This window comes from Gorilla gorilla, chromosome 16 (genome assembly GCF_029281585.2).
Source record: "Gorilla gorilla gorilla isolate KB3781 chromosome 16, NHGRI_mGorGor1-v2.1_pri, whole genome shotgun sequence".
Lineage (NCBI taxonomy): Eukaryota > Metazoa > Chordata > Mammalia > Primates > Hominidae > Gorilla > Gorilla gorilla.
In genome coordinates this window covers 100,354,415-100,368,445 of record NC_073240.2, presented here as the reverse complement: position 1 = coordinate 100,368,445, position 14,031 = coordinate 100,354,415, and the positions used below count along the sequence as shown (strand labels likewise).

Genomic DNA, 14,031 nt, shown 5'->3' with positions numbered 1-14,031 from the left:
AGTAGTTAAGTCCCCAAACCCTCACACTTTTTTTTACTCAAGCTATTTATGTAGCACAATTCATCCAATTTTTAAAAAATATATTATGAAACATTTCAGTTATGCAGAAAAGTACGGATAACATAACAAAGACCTTTGAACTCACCATTCAGTATAAGAAATAAAACATGACTCATCCAGTTGAAGTCCCCTCTATACCTACCCCATCCCCAGATAACTACTTTTTTTAATTTGATATCATTCCCATGCTCTTCTTATTTTACTATGGTTTTGTTTTGCATGTTTTAAAACTTCATATTAAATTATAATACATATTATATGCATTCATCTGTAGTTTTCTTTTTCCCCTTTGTAATCATGAGATTCATCTATGTGGTTATATATACACATACATATATCAAACATTTATATATCACACATATATAATATATACATATCACAGTTTACATAGTCATTACTAAATATTGCTAAATTGTTTTACAAAGGGGCTATACCAGTTTGAATACCCACTATCAATATATAAAAGAATTCTTGTTGCTTTGTATCTTTAACAAAACTTGGTAGTTTTTGCAGTCTGATGGGTGAAATGGTACCTACCTCATTGAGGTTTTAGTTTGTATTTCTGGTTGTTAATGAGATTAAGCATGTTTATTTCATCAGATTTCAACTCTTTGAATAATCTGTTTATATCTTTTGAGTGTTATTCTATTGAGAGGTTTTGGTTTGGTTTGGTATTTCTCATTACCTTATAGGAATTCTTCATGTATTCTGAATGTTAAACCTTTCTCATTTCTGTGCACTGCAAGAATCTTTCCTCAGCGTGGCTTGTGTTTCTACTTTGCTTATGGTGAATTTTGGTGCACAAATATTTTAGGTTTTCATATAGTTACATTTTATCAGTCTTTCACTTTTGCTTTGTCTAGATCTTGTCTAAGAAATACTTCCCTACCTCAAGATCGTATTTTCCGGTCAGGCATGGTGGCTCACTCCTATAATCCCCGCACTTTGGGAGGCCAAGGCAGGTGGATCACCTGCAGTCAGGAGTTTGAGACCAGCCTGGCCAACATGGTGAAACCTCATCTCTACTAAAAATGCAAAAATTAGCTGAGTGTGGTGGCGGGCACCTGTAATCTCAGCTACTCGGGAGGCTGAGGCAGGAAAATCACATGAACCCAGGAGGTGGAGGTTGCAGTGAGCCAAAATCACCCCACTTGCACTCCAGTCTGGGCGACAGAGTGAGACTCCGTCAAAAAAAAAAAAAAAAAAGTATTTTCCAGTATTTTCATCTAAAAGCTCCAAGTTTTGCATTTCACACTTAGTCCTTCAAATCTTTCTTGAGCTTAATATTTGTGTTTGATTTGGGGTAGTGATCCATTTTCTTCCGTTTGGAAAACCAGCGGTCCCAGTACCATTTATTGACTAGCCCACCTCTTCCTCACCAATCCCGCAAGGCCATTTCTGTCATCTGTCAAGGCTTGGGCTCTCTGCCCTGTTCCACTGGTCTTTTTGTCTACCCCGGGTGACAAACATGCTGTCTTAATTACTTTATTTTAAAAAAATAAAATAAAAGGGTCTTTGGCATCCAGTAAAGCAAGTTCTTCCATCTCTCCACCTCATTCTTTCTCAAAATTATTTTGGCCATTTTGGGCACAACTTTAATCTTTCTCCTCTCCTTGATTTGCCCTAGCCTACTACAAGCAATCAAATGGCAAGACTTAAAGTAAGCAGAAGGGAGAAATCAAGCCAAAGCCAGCCCTGGGTAGTCCAGAAGCTGAATATTTGGTTCCTAATAACTAAGACATTGCTGTGTAGTAAAGAGTATAGAAAGCCTACATATTAATAAAAGTAGAGTATGTATTTACAAAAAAAAAACTATTTTTTTAAATCTTTTCCAGGCTATAGCAAGAGCCACATTTAAAAATAGAAACTGGAGCCCATCCTCTGGTCAGTACCAAGGTTCTTGCCTTTATTTTTAAAAATACTACTTTTAAATCTATTTTTTGCATACAGATAGTCACAGAGAGTTTTGTGAAATAGTGCTAAAACTGTTCACTTTTGCCTAGATCCTTCAGAACATCCAAACCAAAGGTCAGTCACTAAGAGACACCCCAGGAGCGTGCTAATTCCATCACAGCAGGGCCTAAGAATGAGGTCATCTTTCTCTCATTCAAGGGAGACCTTAGTTTCTTGCTCTCAGCGACATTTCCATAGCCTCATGATAGCTGCTTGGTGTTCTACAGTGTCTCCAGATCCAGACCCTCTTATATGGACCGCAGGACAAAAGGACTCTGGCCACCCAGCAGGCCATGGGCATGCTGTCCACGTGAGTTGGCGTCCCTCACACTTTCTCTATCTCATTCCCTTTCCATTCAGAATCTCAAGAGGAAGCTGGTTCTAGAAGGTTCTGTGTAACCTTCTCTGGAATGTTTTGCTGACTTCCCATAACTTGCATAAAGGACAAGTTCCTTTGAAACCCGAGTTGTAAAAGATCTTCCTTGCCCAGGTATTTAAAAATAATTCATCCTTTAAGTCAGAAATATATGCTGGATGTTGTCTTCCTGCAGACCAGCCCCTGCAGGCTAAGGCACCCGCTGCAGGAGGAGGGCCCTGGGAATCCCTGTGGCCTCCTGCAGCCCTGCTTCCGGCTTCCCTCTGCCCTCTGATGCCCGTCAGGACTGGAGCCGGAAGGTTCACTGACTGACCTTAAAGGCTGGCCCCTACATCCTTTCTCAGCCCGAGCAGAAGCCCAGCGCTCTGCCGTGGAGGGCCCACCTCACAGAGCCTGGTCCGCAGGGAGCAGCCCCAGGGCTGCCTGAGTCTGTGCTCAGGGAAACAGGGCCACAGCCCAGAGCAGACACAACCTGGCCAGCAGGGCGCCATCCCCTTTGAGGGCAGGGAAGGCGAGCCAGGGAGGCCTCCAGCACAACCCTGACCATCCTCCTCACCCATGTCCTGCTCACCAAGCCAGCTAAGGGTTGAGTGCCTCAGCTCAGTGAGGATGGTCACAGGTGATTTTAAAAGATGCGAGGGGCCAGGCTAGGTGACTCATGCCTATAATCCCAGCACCTTGGGAGGCCGAGGCGGTGGATCACTTGAGGCCAGGAGTTTGAGACCAGACTGGCCAACACGGCAAAACTCTGTCTCTACTAAAAATACAAAAATTAGCTGGGCGTGGTGGCATGTGCCTGTAATCCCGGCTACTCGGGAGACTGAGGCATGAGAGTTGCTTGAACCTGGGAGGCGGAAGTTGCAGGGAGCCGAGATGGGGCCACTGCACTCCAGCCTGGGTGACAGAGTGAGACTCTGTCTGAAAAAAAAAAAATTAAAAAAATAAAAGATGCGAGGAAAACATCTCATGTTTTATGCTCTGTGCTACAATTCTCCTCTCATTTATAGCCCCTACCAAGGCTTCTCATAAATGGGTCTGGGCACCTGCTGGGCAGCAAAGGCTGGATGGGAACGGTGTGGGGGGCTGAGAGGCACCACACTCACCCCACCCTCTGCTTGTCTGCAGGGCCCCCAAGGTTGCTTCGAAGCCAAGGCAGGCATCGAAAGCCAAAGTGGCCTTCTGCACCAGCATCCCTCAGGACACCCTGCTGGGGAAGGCCCGGCCCGGCACAACAGCAGACTGAGGCCCCCACCCTGAAAAAGCCTAGGACATTCCTGGGCCCTGTCATTTAGGGTGCTGTACAAATCATCTCCACCTAGAAAATGGAATTCAACAGTCAGGATACAGATTTCCAAGGCCAACTGTTGGCCCCAACGTGCAACAGTGAGACCGTAAGCCTCCCATGGGCCACATTTTGACAGTGGATGCCCTTCAGGGTGATATATGCTATAAAGCAGTTTTCTATCACCTAAGTGGTTTTTCTTGCCAACAAGAATTTTTACCCATCAGCACTACTGTGGCTGAAAAACTTCTCTTCAACAGTTCAGTGCGCCCTGTGCAGGAGTCAGCCCGGCATCTGCTTGTACACACAGCTCCTTGCATAGGTGTGGAGTTAGATCTGGAACAGTGAACTTCAGGAAGGAAGTCCTTTCTTATAGGAGGCTAACAGGGATTGAGAATAACATGAGAAGAAAACGCTAATAAAGGGAAACCTGAACGTGCTGCTGTCAGCATGTGTTTTCAGAGTGCAGCCTGCCTCAGAGTTCTTCGGAGCCTGAAAAGGGGTTTGGGAAAGAGCCCAGTAGGAGGGGCAGGAGGCCAACATACCTGACTTGGCCTGGGGCCCAGGAGGCAGGTGTAAGGGAGTGAAAAGAAAGGCTAGCAGGAGGCTGCGGGGGGAAGACCGCAGACTCCCTGCTGCTTCGCATCCCTCCTGTGGCCTCCACTGCAGGCAGGACAAACCTGGATGCCACCTGGAGCTGCTTCCTGAGTTGGCACACTATCGTGTACACAGCAGTCTTCAGCCCCCTGGAAGGAGGCTATAGTCGTGTGAGGATGGCAAAGTCGAACAGGAAGCTTTGAGTGCCTTCCTCCACGATGTCAACGAGGAGATCCAGTGCCAGATCGAGGTGGATGGAACACCCAGGGGTAGGGGTGCAGGTGTGGGCAGTGATGTCCCTTCCCCTCCCTCCTCTGGTCCCACAGACTGTGGCCATGAGGCTGCAGGCTGGTGCTATGACAGGAGACTGCAGCACAGGGCCCTCCCCTCTAGCCCCCCGTGGGACATCCAAACCCCCCTGGGGCCATTTGTGCAGGGCACCACCTCCAGTATTGATGGGGAAAATAAACTCAGTAGAGCCACGACAGGGTGGAGAGAAGCAGGGACCATTGTCTTCCTCAGGAGCATGACAGCTGACCCCACAGACCATGCTTGCTGGTGCACACTGGTCCCAGACCCAGGCCTGTCGGACATCAGCAGTGTGCTAAAAAGGTGTAAGATGTGGTCATTACTCACCGTGTGTCCTATCTAGTTGACATGGGTGGAGTCAGCTAAGGTGTGAATGTTCATATGCTCCCAATTCACGTTGAAGCCCTCATCCCCAAAGGGATGGTATTAGGGGGTGGGGCCTTGGAGAGGTGATTAGGTTATGAGGGTGGAGCCCTGATGAATGGGATTAGTGCTTTATAAGGAGAGACACCAGAGAGATGATCTCTCTCTCCACCATGTGAGGACACAGTGAGAAGACAGCCGTCTGCAGGCCAGGAAGAGAGCCCTCACCAGGAAGTGAAACTGTTGGCACCTTGAGACTTCCCAGCTTCCAGAACTGTTAAGAAATAAATGTTTGCTGTTTAAGCCTTTCAGGCTATGGCTTTCTGTTACAGCAGCCTGAACTGAGAGTCCATGCCGAGTTTTTGAAATAAATGTGAATTCTGATGTTACTTCTTCCTTTCTGTACTTCTTGAAGGGTAGCTTGGAATCACAAAATCTAAAACACATTTTTAAAATTTAGCGCCCCCACCCCACCCCACCCCAGGAAACAATGAATTTAGGAATGTGCCCTCCAATGTCTCCCATCTGTTAATTCTGTTGACTTCAACGAGAGGAAGACTACAGCTACTTGTGTTTTTCTATTTTTGGTAAAGGGCTACAAGGTTACAAACAGGTAAAGATATCTAGCTATTCCTTTGTCTCAAACTACCTCAGTTTTTTCAAGCCCCTAAGAAATGGCCATGCTTTAGGGTTAACCCTCCAATTTGCACTTATAAGGTAACCAACTGTCCTGGTATGCCCAGGACAGTCCTGGTTTTAGCACTCAAAGTACCACATCCCAAGAAACCTCTCCATCCCAAATGGGATGGTTGGTGGTGTCCTACTGCCACTAGTCATTCAGGCTGTGATGATGACATTTTTACCACAAATTGTCCAGTGTATATTTGATTACAAGCCAATTGGCTTATGCTCTGTCTGCCATGCTTTCTAGCTCTGTGCTCCCAATATTGAGTTCTGATTCAGGTGAGGAATTAGAGAACTGGAACTTTTCATATATATTCTGCCCAGTAATTCTCTGCTACCCTAAAAACATGCATGTAAACACACAGATTCTTTATTTAGAGTTTAAAGGAAACATCAAAATCTACTGAAAATATTCATTCTCTTTAGGAACAATGTGGGTTTTTTCCTCAGATTTTTATTTTTGCACATTCTTGTGACATTTCCCATTGTAGGGAACAGGAGTTTAGCAAAATCAGCTTCTTAGATGATGTCATTCTAAATATACATCTTAAACAAGCAATGTCAAAACCACCAGTAGGAAACTGAAAAACACTCAGTGAGTACTGTTTTGTCTCAATAACAATAAATACAAAAAGACTGGTTGTGTTCCGGCCCCATCCAACCACAAAGCTGATTTCTCTTGTGTGCAGAGTGACTGGTTTTAAAGGACATGGAGCTTGTCACAATGTCACAGTGTGAAGGGCACACTCACTCCCGGGTGATTCACAGATTTAGCAACCAACAATAGCTCAGGAGTCCATACTTGTAAATACTTTTGGCAGAATACTTCTTGAAACTTGCAGATGACAATTAAGATACAAGATATTTCCCAAAGTAAATAGAAGTGGGTCATAACATTAATTACCGGTTCACATCAGCTTCCATTTACAAGTCATGAGCCCAGACACTGACATCAAACTAAGACCACTTAGACTCCTCACCACCAGTCTGTCCTGTCATCAGACAGGAGGCTGTCACCTTGACCAAATTCTCACCAGTCAATCATCTATCCAAAAACCATTACCTGTTACAGCTAAAACAAAATCAGCACATCTCTGTATTAGAAACGACAAAACCTTACAAAGCAGTCACCTCCCTACCAGTCTGACAATCACTAGTTCATTTGGCAGAAGGACAACAAAGGTTTAAACTTGCCATTCAAATCAACTTTCTTTCCATATCTGATTCATGGTGTTTTTAAAATAGTATCTTGAAAGCTGTGCTGCATTTCTCCTCCACTTATCAATGAAGAAAACGTGCTCTCCAGAAACTACCTGCGGTAGCCACTCCCAGAACCTGGGGAGACGTGCACCCTGGGGGTCTGAGGGCCTCCAGGTGAATCTGAGAGGGAAGACCCTCCAGTGCTGTCGTTGTAGCCTGGCTGAGGGTGGTGCTAGCTCAGACTGTTATTCCCCAGTGCACTACAGTCAGTGCGATGATGCTGTGTTACCGGAAACACAGCTGAGACAGCATTATGTGAAAGAAGCTAGCCTGAACTAAAAAAATGCTGCGCTGCTAGCGAAACTCTTTTTATGTATGATGCTACACTTTACAGACAGAAACTTTAAAACCATACTGACGTGTAAAATGAATCCAATGAAGCATGCTCATCCCAGTACCTTAAACTCGGTGGTGCCTATCTACAGGTCCACACTCCGCGGCCCATGAGCATGGGGGCCTTTCTCGCCCCCCAGGCCCGTCCTGGGTATCTCAGTGCTGGGCTGCAGGAGAGATATCCAGTTCCTTCCCCAAAACATCCTTCTATTTAAACTGTTTCCCTGGACAAAACACCCCAACTGCAATGACTTCTGTTCAAAGTGCAAAAAAAGCTTCCGTGAAGTGGGTTCATGGTTGTTATTGTATTCATCTTTCACCCTTGAGCTCAGAAAGACCTGCATCCCATGAATGGAGGGTTGGGAAAGGCATCTTTAGGAGGCACAGTCCACTGTGTGCTTCCAATTTTCCTGTACACAGCCAGCTTGCCGGTCCAGCTGCAGTCTGAGCATCGGCATTCTCTTCATTGTCTTCAAGGTCTACCTCCCACCAGTGAAATTAAATGTTTGGGTGCTAAGGGATAAGGTGCAGAGAAGCGCAAGTCTGCACAGTCTGATAGGAACTGGCCACTCCAGAACTTAGGCTATAACAAAAAAGGGCATTCAGACTGTGTGCTACTTAATGACCTAGTGCCAAAAAATGAAATGGTACTACTGTAAGCGATTCCCAATAATCATCTACCCTACAATTGCCGGGGGACCTGTGCAAATAGAATGTGAAATATCACAACAGACTACAGCTGTCCTCGCCATAAATACTATATTGTTTAAAGTTCTGTACATAGAAAGCAATTCATTCAAGTCTTAAGATGAATTTAGCTCTATATGGCAAGTAATTTTTTCCTAAAGATGAAATCATTTAGCAAGAATTTTTTTAACATAAACAGTCTGCCTATTTCCCATTTCTTTTTGAAAAGACTTTTTAGAGTCTAAATTGTATTTATTTTTCCCCTAAAATGTTAGTCTGTTATTTCATATTAGCACATGCAAGCAAAATTTACTCTTAAATATATTACTTTAATCTGGTTAATGTTTTGACATTTATAATTAATTGTAGTTTCAAACAGATGCAAGCCATGTCTGTGACCAGGTGCAAAACATAGAAATTCATCTCCAGAAATGGAGAGAAGACTCCAGGGAAAAAAGTGTTTTGTAAAAGTCCCAACTCAAAAATAAAATTGCAGTGCCTTTTAAGGCATGAATTAACTGGAAACCTTTGCGGATTAACTATAAAGGAAATTGACCATGCCTGGAGTACTCTTTAAGAAAGTAAAAAAGGGGAGATTTTCATAGACTCCCTCGGCCTATTAAAATAAGTTAAGGCCTTTGGATGTTGGCACGTCGCCAACAGGATGCCATTAAAACAAAATGTTTCTGCTTATTAAAACCAATGCCCATCATTCTCCTCCTCCTCATTGTCTAGATAGAGGAGGGCAATTTTCTTTTCATCTGAAATCACCGACCTTTGGTCTACCATTCTCTGGAGCTGCACCTTCTTATCAAACATGGCCTGCTCCTTGCCCTGTTCTCCGTGGGCCTGGTCTCCTTCCCCAGCAGAGGCCTTAAAGCTCACACCAACTGCCTGGTCATTCCTACTGTCCGCGTCTCTCCAGGAACCACGGTCAGACACACCGAGAGCTCCCGCTTCCTGTGTCCGGCTGCGGATCGCCTCTACGTTACTCACATCCATCTGAAAGGTAAACGAAGTTTCTTTGGGCCCTGGTGCAATGTGCCTTAGCGTTCTGCTGCTGTCTGCTAACTTGCCTAGCTCAGGCCCTGGTGCAATGTGCCTTAGCGTTCTGCTGCTGTCTGCTAACTTGCCTAGCTCAGGGGAGTCCGCTGAACCAGCAAGCACAAATGTTCTGGACACGGGTCCACGGATGGCAACGTGTTCAGAGGTTTCCGTTTCTGTAGGACCTAGTCGAATGTGCCTAAAGGATCTGCTAACACCCGATGTCATTTCTGCCCCTGATGTGTCCCCTGCACTATCCTCCTGGGGAGATTCAGAAACGACACTTTGGAAGGTGCTCTTTTCAGTCATAACGGTTTGTCTACCCGAGGTATGACTGTGAGTGGCCTGGTGCAGGTCTGCTGAGCCCTCTCCGTGCACAGTGCTCTCTGAGTCACCAGATTCCCCCGGTTCGGGAACCAGCCCATGGTAAACTATCTGCTGGGTGGTCTGATGCCTCTGAGGCCCGATGCTGATGTGCCTGATGGATGTGCTGCTCCCTGGCAACCCTTCCATGTGTACAGAATCTCCTCTGACACCCAACTCCACCTTGTCTGAAAGTGGAGCTGTGAACTGGATTTGCCCACTGAACCCTTCTTTAGGGCCTAACTGGAGTTGCCTGACAGAAGTCTGGGTACCCACTGACTCTTCTGTTGCAAAATAATCACCAACCTTCCCTGCAGCAGAAATGGGGCCCTGAAAAATAATCTCCTTTTCAGCATGAAATTGTCTGCAGCCAAATGTGCTGTGCCTCCCCGATCCGTCCGTATCTGCAGAAGACTCTGCTGGGCCAGGTTCTGGCGAGCCCCCTGCCTCTGGACAGGCAGGGGCAGGGCCTAGGAAGATGACTTCTCTGGACAGTGGACTTTGACCGGGACCCAGCGTGACATGCCTCACAGACCGGCTGGCTCCGGTCGGGCTCGCTGCCTGACTTAGGTCGCCTCCCGCACTTACCTCCACCACTTCTGCGGTGGGTCCTTCATATGACATTCGCTCAGTCCTCCAGACTTCAGAGGGGCCGAGTTTTATGTGCCTTGCAGCCTGGCTCACATCCTCCAGCACCTGTGACTGGGCAAAGCCTGTGGGGCTGCTGACCTCCACAGTGGCCGACACTGGGCCCCGGGGAGTGCGCTGTCCCGAGCTGTGGGACGCCCCACCAGCAACCTCGCTCTCGCCTGAAGGGATGTACAGCTCCCGGGTGGCCCAACGCCTGAAGCGAACGCCAGCAGCCGGGGCCCCCGCTCCACCTTCCTCATCTGGGCTGCCAGGCGCTGGGCTGCGTTGCCTGCTCAGGCTCTCCCGAACCACCGACTCCACAGCCTTCTCCATCTCACTGGCCTCATCTTTGCTCAGCTCCTCCAGGTCTAACCGATCAGCATCCACAGTTTGTGAGACGTTGACTTCAGCAACCAGGGTCACGGAACTGCCACCAGCACCCTGGACCTTCTTGACGTCCACGGAAACGCTCCCCGGCCCACCCTGCCCCTCTCTGGTGAGGGCGGACAGCTCCTCCCTCATGCGCTCGGGAAGGGTTTCCTCCAGCTGCCCGATGACCTCCACCAGCTGCTGCCGGGGCTCCTTGGAGGAGATGCCCTTCATGGAGGTGTGGAATTCATGGGGTATTTTAATTTCTTTTTCAATGACTGTGGGTTCAGCATGAAATTCACCGCTTCTAGCTTGTTCTTTCCAGTGAGTGGAACCCAGGTCCCCCTCCAGAGAGGGCGCTGGGACATCCAAGGGCTTCACAACCTTCTCGCCCACTGCACCGTCCTTCTGTGTCCTCCTTCGAGTCCCCTGCACGATTTCATCCTGCCAAGAGTACCTGATGGTGGATTCCTCCTCAATGTGGATCTGCCCGTACACTGAGCCGTCATCTCTGTCGTGCCCCCCGGGGTGTTCATCTGGAGTGGACACAAAATAACCCTGCTCGCCCTCTGAATCACCTGCCTCTGTCACTTCTTCCACGTGAGTCGTGTTCTCCTGGGGCTGCTTGGTCCTTTGATGCTGATTAACTGAGAATGTGACATCGCTTTCTCCATAACCTTCCTCCTCCTTAACCAACCCCGAGGGGCCTGGCGACACATCTTCGACCTCCTCCACTTTGAATGGGACAGAAAACTCCTCCGGCTTCTCCCCACTGACATAACTCACGGGCTCCTCCACGATCTCCACGTTGACGACCTTTGCTCTCCCCTCCCTCCCTTTCAGGCCGAGGTTGATGATGTCTCCTATCACCTGCTCGGCTGACTTGCCTTTCAGCCCCACTTCCCTCATATCCTTGCTTAAAAGGTAGTCCAGGCCAGCTTCATCGGAAACATCAACATCCTCAGTCAGTTTAGACTCCACAACTATTTCAGTCTTTGTTTTCCTTTCCCCAGGAAGCTCTTTCCTGTCCACGTAAGTGACTTTTGTGTCTGGAAAAGAATCAGCAGATGCTTCTGTCTCTGGAGACTGAGTGAACTGCTTCAGGATACTGGTAACGATGTTTTCTGCTACGGTTTCTGTCATGGAATCGCCTTGCAGAGAACCAGCGGCATCACTGGTGCCCAACCTGAACCGCAGCTCTCTTGCTTCTGCCTCTCTACCGGTCCCGCCACCAGCATCCTTCACAGGCGTCTGCAAACCTTTCGGGGACACCTCTGCTCTTCTGTCCTGGGATACTTCTAGACTAATCGGCACCTCTCTCTCTCGCACGCTCTTCTCCTTCGGTGAGTCCTTCTCCTTAGCCTTCTCCTTCATCTGCTGGCTTTCTCTCTGTCTCGCTTCTTTATCTAACTTTGTCAATTCTTCCCATCTTAGGTTTCTCTCCTCGGAAGCCTTCTCTTTAGAATCGAACATTTTCTCTTCTGGCTTTGTTCGGATGGTTTCTGGTCTGTTTCTTTCTTGCTCCCTCGTGGCTTTCACTTCTGTTTTCTTTCCCAAAATGACGGTCCTCTCATTTGACCGTGTGCTTTCCGAAGCACCTGCTGCCACCTTGTCTCGGCGATCCCGGTACGACTCGCGGGCAATTGTGGAATCTTCACCTATGTAAACGGGGACCTCCCTTGTATCTCCAGCTTTTGGTCTGTCAGGGAATGTTTTCACTTGAGCCTCAGTATTTCTTAAAAGGCCATAGGTTGGAGAGAAAGTTCTGACATTGGTTTGACTGCTGACGGCTTTTCCGTATGAGTTTTCCTGCTGGGTAGTGGCCGAGGAAGAATATCCCGAGCCCAAGAAGCCTCTTCTGGCATCACCTCCAATAGATGTGCCCGTCTGAGATCTACGGTGCCCTGACAGGTTAGAATACAGCGCCGAGCTGTGATTGAAACTTGCCAAAGGTGCTTTCTGCCTTGAAAATAGATTCCTTTCATTTTCCCTCTGTAGTAGTGAGTCGGTATAGTGATAGGATTTGTTTCTGAATTCTGTAGAAATTGAACAAAGCGTTCATTAAAATGACAGGCATCATTACCCTTTTCCATCTACAAGCATTGTTGCAGGCCAAATCCCATTCCATCATAATAAACATACACTGTTACCACAGAAAGCTCATTATAAAGATAAGTTATATTTGGTGCCCAAATTATTTTTTGGCAGTTTACAAAATCCTGTTACAATAAAAGGTAGCACTACAAATACTTCAGCCTAACACGTTTCTCCAGTTACTGATATTAAAATACTCACTCATCTTAACATTAACCATAAAGCACAATGCATATCCCAGAGAGGTCAGAGGTGCTCGTTTTTGTGGCTGAAATTTCACAATCTTATATTTTGAAATCATTAATTTCTGCTTTTTGAGCTAAGTTTAATTTACTTTAGCAGAGAAGGGCTCTGTAATTACAAAGTGTGTCATTATTAAACACCAAATAGCATTATCCGCCACTATTTAATATACTCTTCTGTTTCACTGATTTCCATATTGGGCCAACAAGTATTAAAGAATGTAACTTTTTTAAGCTTTCTGATCTTTTATTTTACATTTAACACTTATCTGAAAAGGAGCCAGTGCAGAAACACCCCAGTCTGTCTTAGTGTCATGATCCTGAAGTTGGGAAGCAGTCCTCAGGGCTTCCAGCTTTGCTCCAGGCTGTCTGCAGACAGTGCTACCCTTTGGGGTGTCCACACCCCAGCAGGGGAAACCGCTCTTTAGGAATGGCAGCTGGTGGTTAGAACGCAGCCAGGAGCACTGTCCACCCCGAGAGTGCCCCTGGTGTCTACCCACACCCCAGCTGGCTCAGCGGGGACAGGGCTTTCTCTCTCCCTTATGGAGCCAAGGCCAGAGGCCTCCTTTGCACAGATCCCAAGATACAGGAAAGAGACCAGGCCAGGACATTTTCTACAAGACTCCTCTTTTCAGGTCAACTGATCCTACTGATCCAGCTGAGAAGTCCCAGAAGATGAACCCCCAGGCAACAGTGCAGGGACCATCTCATTTACAGTTAAGATTCAACAAGAAACATGGAAGATTACAGACTGGGTTTAGGTCTACCGGCTAGTGGGCAAGCGGCCAACATTATTTTATGCAATATTACAAAAGAAACACAAGCACACTAACAAGTATTGATAAGTTCACTACCTAGGAACTTATCTGTACATTTACTCAACAGAACAGAACTATCTAGAAGCTCAAAGTCTAATAAAAATTCCCAACTAGTAATTTTTATTCTAAAGCTTTTGGCATAATATGTAATTGCCAGAATAAATTTAGTTTACAAATATTAAGTCTCTATTTCCTTCAAGAAGCTTGAAAAATAATAAATGAATGAATGAAATGAAGCAAGTTAATAGCAACAGCTGTTAGCCCCTCCATGTGCTCTTCCTCGGCCCCAAAATCACAACTGGGAAAATTTGAGCAAGGCCCTGGCTTAGACTGTTGGTCTTCCTCGGAGCTCCTGGGCCCTTTTCTTCCTTCTCCCCTCTCTCTAGGTTACATGATGGATGTCCAAACTTAGGTATCCACAGGTTAAAAATGTAGGTAACTAAGTAAACCTTGAAATCTGGGGAGTTAATTCTTGTTTTATAGATGTCACACGTTAACTGATGCCAGGCAGGTTGACCAATGCGTACCCTTCCATGAACACCTTTGCTTTTTTCAAACTTACTCTCA

General features: G+C 46.6%; 2 protein-coding genes across 41 annotated transcripts in view; one reads left to right on the top strand and one right to left on the bottom strand.

Moving 5' to 3' along the window:
• TTC23 (tetratricopeptide repeat domain 23) overlaps positions 1–5,329 on the top strand; it is a 114,947-nt gene extending 109,618 nt beyond the window's left edge. For 20 of the 38 annotated variants that reach the window (XM_019011284.4, XM_019011288.4, XM_055364097.2 and 17 more), the window contains 2 exons: positions 2,241–2,323; positions 3,515–5,329. In XM_019011284.4, coding sequence (XP_018866829.2) covers positions 2,241–2,323; positions 3,515–3,632 — 201 coding nt within the window. In that variant the 3' untranslated portion in view covers positions 3,633–5,329. Of the gene's footprint in view, positions 1–1,895; positions 1,945–2,063; positions 2,324–2,373; positions 2,499–3,514 lie in introns of those variants that run through there. The other 18 variants (XM_055364082.2, XM_055364080.2, XM_063698866.1 and 15 more) reach the window with 4 other exon arrangements.
• A 729-nt stretch (positions 5,330–6,058) lies between these two features.
• Positions 6,059–14,031, bottom strand: part of SYNM (synemin) — a 30,610-nt gene continuing 22,637 nt past the window's right edge. The window contains exons 4-5 of one of the 3 annotated variants that reach the window (XM_063698862.1): positions 9,618–12,346; positions 6,059–8,906 (exon numbers count right to left, since the gene is read on the bottom strand). In XM_063698862.1, the coding sequence (XP_063554932.1) occupies positions 8,598–8,906; positions 9,618–12,346 (3,038 nt within the window). In that variant the 3' untranslated portion in view covers positions 6,059–8,597. Of the gene's footprint in view, positions 12,347–14,031 lie in introns of all 3 variants that reach the window. The other 2 variants (XM_031002210.3, XM_031002209.3) reach the window with 2 other exon arrangements.